Below are 6,000 nucleotides of genomic sequence, written 5' to 3'. Positions count from 1 at the left end.
GAATAATGAATATATTAATACCAGCATGAACACCAGCCCCTTAGTTAATATGAACACCATTATTAAATGATTAATGGTAATAATACATTTATCAACGTTAAATGAGTGCATATTTCTGCATTAACTTATTAAGGTAATAACTTCCATGATGACAAGATAGAATAATTGTTGTTCACATTGAGATCCGTCTATAATATTGGGGGAATATATCTTTACATATACAAGAAATCTGTCCTTGTTTGTTTGTGCGAAAATGCATAATAACACAGCAAAGCAAATAGACCCTCACCCCGATTGAATCCAATCCAATGCTCTCTGTTTCCCTCCTTGACTAGAACTGCTTTGAGCTGTACAACCCCAACCACAAGGGTCAGGTGATCAAGGCCTGCAAGACAGAGGCCGACGGCCGCGTCGTCGAGGGCAACCACGTGGTGTACAGGATATCAGCACCAACGCCGGAGGAGAAGGAGGAGTGGATCAAATCCATCAAGTAAGAGAGAGCGAGAGGAGAGAGCGAGAGAGAGAGCGAGAGAGAGAGAGAGGAGAGAGGGAGCGGGAGAGGGAGAAAAGGAGAGGGAGAGAGAGGGGGGAGGGAGAGAGGGAGCGGGAGAGAGAGAGAGACTTGTCCGTCGGTATCCGTTTTCACTATAAGGGCACTTAGCCAAATGCCAAGGCTGTTCCCCTGTCTGGCTGTTCTCCTTTGACCTTGACTGAAGGAAGGAAGACACACACACACACACACACACACACACACACACACACACACACACACACCCTTTGTTTGCTTTTTAGCGACACGCGCTCAATTCCATTTCCTGTAACCAAATGCCGCTGTGTTAAATGTGATCAAGGAATCAAAGTGTTGCGTATAATTGAACCCAGTGGGTAGTTGATCACCCTGCTGGTTATCATATTACTCCCCCCCCCCCCCCCCCCCCCCCCCCCTCCCCTGGACTCGTCCTTGTCAATACGGGTTCATGCATCAATACAAGGCTAGAGAATCATATTATAAGCCCCGCCCCCTGAGCTCCTAACGAGATGGGAGTGCCCTTAGCGTTGACCCATGGGGTTCCATTAGGCCAGAGGTATGGGCTCCTGGACCAGACCTCAGACATCATCATTATTTTGCCCCCTCTGTGTCACTGGAAACCTTGTTTCCGTGAGGGTCTCTCCACGCAGAGAGAAGGGGCAACGTGAGGCGGCCTGAGGTGAACGTCGGTCCGCCCTTTTTATTGCCTCGTTGATTCACTTTCCGACCCCCCCCCCCCCCCCCCCCCCTCCTTTCCCGCCCTTGGGGAGAGAAGGGAACGTGTCTTCCATTGTCTTTGTGGTTCTCTCGCTGCCCCCGATGATACTTGGTACAGATATAGGATTCTGAATGCTCTTTGTGTGTGTGTGTGTGTGTGTGTGTGTGTGTGTGTGTGTGTGTGTGTGTGTGTGTGTGTGTGTGTGTGTGTGTGTGTGTCGTGTGTGTGTGTGTGACAGCCTTCTTAGGGACCCCCACTGTGTATTCAATCTAATTCAATTGAAACCCCTCTGCAGGGGGGGGCTGTCTCTCTATTAGCAGTAACATTACTGACCTGCATTAGATCTCAAGTGAGCTGCATCGTGCACGCACTGTAACAAAGGCTTCCTATCGTACCACATAGCTACCATTGGTACTACATGGTATTACATGCAGCGCTGGCGTAGCAGTTAGCATACCTAGCCAGCCATGCCTATTTCTATTGGGTCCGTCATCATTGATTTGTATGCCGACCATTGTAGCGAGACACTCGTTAAGGATGGGTGCAGGATAATTTACTCTAGACCAGGGGTTATGAGTCCCATCCCAGAGGTTCTGGGTTCGAGCTCCTATGTCCACCGCCATCCTTGAGCCAACGCCCTTTAGCCCGGCTCATAAATTACCTGTATGTAAAAAAAAAAATGCACTTTAAGTGTTACATAGATGATTAATGCATAGAGGAATTACTAAGTAGTCAATAGTTAATCATAGCAGTTACTGAGCCATGTTGAAGGGCCTCTCTAGAGTATATGACCGGGGGAGGCGGTCATCACTGACTGTGTGTATAGCGTCGAGGGGGCTGCTGACCTCAGCATCAAGCCTAGACTCTAGGCTGCCTCTCCCAACGCATAGTGTCTTGACTCAGCTGGTCTGGTGGTAGACTGTCCCGTGGTCAGCAACTATGTACACAAAACACACACAGTACACACACACACACACGCCTACATACACAAACACACACACAGTAGTTATCTGAATCCTCAGCAAGGGTGAGAATTGGTTTGAGGGTTGGTGCTACATTCACACACACATGTACACACACCCACCCACCCACACATGTACACACACACACACACACACACACACACACACACACACACACACACACACACACACACACACACACACACACACAGGCACACAAATTAATGTTCAGCATATCCGGTGCTCTTACTGATGGGAAAGCAGAGGGTGAGTCAGTACCGTTCTCATCTGGACGCAAAACAAAGAGATAGGCATGAACAGTTTCCAAAGCCATGGCTTCTCAGCTCTCGGAGCTGCAAATAGCTGCCTTGTTTTCCCTCTGTCCTTTACCTTCCACATGTATAATTTATTACCTATTTCCACAACAACAAAAAGGTTTGGTCACTGAATAACCTATGGTCTGAAGTATAATACACACAAGGTGGATGTTATTACTGCTGCTGCTGCATCGATGTGATGTGCCTCTCAGAAATATAAATGTTTCAAAGAATCTGTAAAACCACAAAAAACGATTCAAAGTGCGCTCTCACCTCATCAATATTCTCCTGTCTTATTTCCCCATCACAGAGCAAGCATCAGCAGGGACCCCTTCTACGACATGCTTGCGACCAGGAAGAGGAGGATAGCCAATAAGAAATGAGGGCCGAGCCATATCCACCCCAGTGTCCCCATATTTCATGGTGGTCACCAGACACCCACTGCGCCCCGAGGTGCTGATGTTGAACTGACTAATAGAGAGTTCGGCTGGAGGGAGCCGGGTGAGGTGATGAGATGCACATTGAGACAATAGGGGGTTCAGAGACCTACCGGGAAGACCGTGCACCTCACCCGGCTCTGGTCTCCATCAGACGCATCATGTGTATGGTTACACATGGAATCAGGGCAGAAGTAACTCATGCTCCCCTTTGGGCTGGACTCGGATGTTGTACAATCAATTGTGGACCCAAGATGTTTGCCAGACTGAACGGAAATAAGAAGACTGACTGACTGTGTGGATTCATTGAAATAAAATACGCCCCGAAGAACACACATGCATGGCTGGAGTCATTGACGAGGTCAATTTGCTTTTGGGTGATTCTTATCCAAGCCGTCGCTGACATCTAGTGGCTGAAAAGGGGAATCTAACCGACCATATCCTGGTCTCACCCACTAATACAAACATAAACTCGCAGAGATTGGATTGGATTGAATGGGCAGACACCGTTGACATCATACCTGATTTTCACACATCCTCCACTTTAAAATCTAGATTTGGTTGTATTTGCTTTGTCCTATCTCATGCTTGATATAAAGACGGAAGGGCGGATACAAAGCTTACATTTCATCATGCCATACAAAAGGCAGTAGCTGTTTACAACTAAATATGGATTTATTTTGGACAAAACTTTGTATTGTTAAGATGTCTCAACCTTATCTGAATCAGCTGGTCTGATTGCTAGCCTCTACAGTAACTTTGTATGCCAAATGTGACAATATTAAATACATAACTAAATCATAAACGTGATATAAAGACATAGAGCCATAATTAAGTAAAGGGTGAAATAGATACTTCAATAAATGCAACCCATGTAATTTTCTATAACTACCTGTTTTCATATTTTTTTGTGTATTTATTCATTTCTATGTGTATTTAATGTGTTTCAATATTGAATTACTTAATTCACGATTAATTTCATCTCATGCCTCATCTTTCAACATCCCCATCAAAGGGGGGGGGGGGTCAATGATATACCTACATTAATATGTAAATACAAATAATTTCAGTACAGTGAGCTCCATCACCAGCAATACATAAGCTGTGATTGTTTGATTTGAACAGCATTTATTGTTTTTATGTAACCAGCACAGTATAGGTTCAGTAAATTATATTCTCTGTGCATAATGTTCCAAAGCTGTACACACACACACACGCACGCAAACACACACAAAAACACGCGCATGAAGTGGTCATTTATCCTACAACTCATGACTCAAAGGCTGGCTGGCATGAAAGATATAAGCTATCCCCCTGCCCCATGTTTTTTAATACTTGGAAATGTACGACTTATGGCATACATTAACATTCAAAACTGTTTACATTCATCCATAGGTTGTATCATGATATTATACAACTTTAATACTGATGTTGTCGTAATAATATTACCCAAATTAATTTTTTACTTTTCAATTACTTTTTGTAATTGTTTATTAATGACCAAGCTTTACATAATAATTTGTATCTTTATGTTTTAGTGCATCGTCCATGTTTTCTGTATAGAGATGAATAAAGGTTACTGTTTTGTTAACACCACTAACTATCTGAATGGCTACATGGGAATTGTTGAAAATGATTCACCAGTGATGGGGGAAAAGATGAAGCTTTGAAGGAAAGACGTGTGTGTGTGTGTGTGCGCGTGCGTGCGTGCGTGCTTCTGTGGATGTGTGTGCGTCAGTTTCAGAAAGTATTCAGACTCAATTTGAGTTGTAAATTAAATTAGAAATTAATCAGGTAGACAAATTTCACCCAGACACCATAATGTAATAGTCAGGACCACATCTCTGTCCAAAAAAAAAAGTTTAATGCAACATTCAAGAAAACGGGTATCGGGGCAGGTTAAATAAGGCCCAGTGCTTCTTCCTGAAATTAATACGAATCATACCCAGTCTTGAAAGGAGGTCTATGGGGTCCTTTGAGGTGCGTAATGGTAGGTTTGCACCGTCCTTTATCGCTGATCCCTCGTGGGAGGTACCTCTCATCATTTTTCCTCATCCAACGGTTCCACCTTTACCCTCTCTGCTGCTATTGGTTGCTTCTGCTGCTCGTCTTTCTCCATCCTGTAGTGACTGTCCACTGAGCCTTCATAGTCGTGCTCTTTCATCGCCACAGCATGCGTCTAGTCTACGTTAAAAGGAAACAAACATCAAAGAAGAAACATGGATTGGTACGAAGTCAAACCAGCGCTGCTACAAGTATCACCAATACCATTGATAAACTAAATTAAATAAAGTAGGATTATGGGTTGTTAATTGGTTTTAATATCAAAATATTTGACTGATGTCAGTTATTTGGGATGGGGAGGGATGTGGAACAAATATGTCCTCCGTATTTGGAGGCCATATATGGAGCCCAGGAATGTATGACATAGAAACACAAATGCCTAACTGAATATTGTGTTGTTCTCACGCTTCACAGACAAATACACAGACATTCCTGTATAATTAAGGTGTATGACAGCTCCTTCTGCTGGACAACAGTCTCACACCAAACTACATTTTCCGTTTGAACCAATGTAGCTATAGTACATTGATGTGAGACGGGTTGGTGGATTGAACATGTTGTAGTAGCAGAGAATGGCCTGTATGTACATTGTTAAATACATGAATAGGCTTGAATTTAGTAGTAATGGAGGTTTTCATATTTTTACAAAATGGATTATGTGAACATTGCTGAATAACAATCATGTATATTATATGAATTGCATGAGTTTAGCTTGACATTAACCAAGTTAAAGGACAATTAAATGAACCGCACCAAACATGTATAAGTCAATGTGGGATTTTAATATATAAACAAACACTTGACAGAAGTTTAATACAATTTTGTAAAGGAAAGCAGAGGAAAACATTTTCCCAAATGAATCTTTTCAAAATGTCACCACCATTCCGAAAGCAAGTGAAGAGGTTTGTGTAAAAGCAGTCCTCCCTGACCAGCTCTGTCCCTGACTCTAAACCCTGACTCTCAACCCTAACGC

General features: G+C 43.3%; 1 protein-coding gene across 1 annotated transcript in view; it reads left to right on the top strand.

Annotated features, from left to right (window-relative positions):
- LOC115531429 (cytohesin-3) overlaps positions 1–4,559 on the top strand; it is a 28,756-nt gene extending 24,197 nt beyond the window's left edge. The window contains exons 12-13 of the mRNA XM_030340692.1: positions 336–490; positions 2,837–4,559. Coding sequence (XP_030196552.1) covers positions 336–490; positions 2,837–2,909 — 228 coding nt within the window. The 3' untranslated portion in view covers positions 2,910–4,559. The remainder of the gene's footprint in view (positions 1–335; positions 491–2,836) is intronic.
- The last annotated feature ends 1,441 nt before the right edge of the window (positions 4,560–6,000 follow it).

The sequence above is a fragment of the Gadus morhua genome, chromosome 18, assembly GCF_902167405.1.
Source record: "Gadus morhua chromosome 18, gadMor3.0, whole genome shotgun sequence".
Lineage (NCBI taxonomy): Eukaryota > Metazoa > Chordata > Actinopteri > Gadiformes > Gadidae > Gadus > Gadus morhua.
The sequence above is the reverse complement of the archived record's forward strand: the minus strand, read 5'-3'. Positions and strand labels throughout refer to the sequence as shown.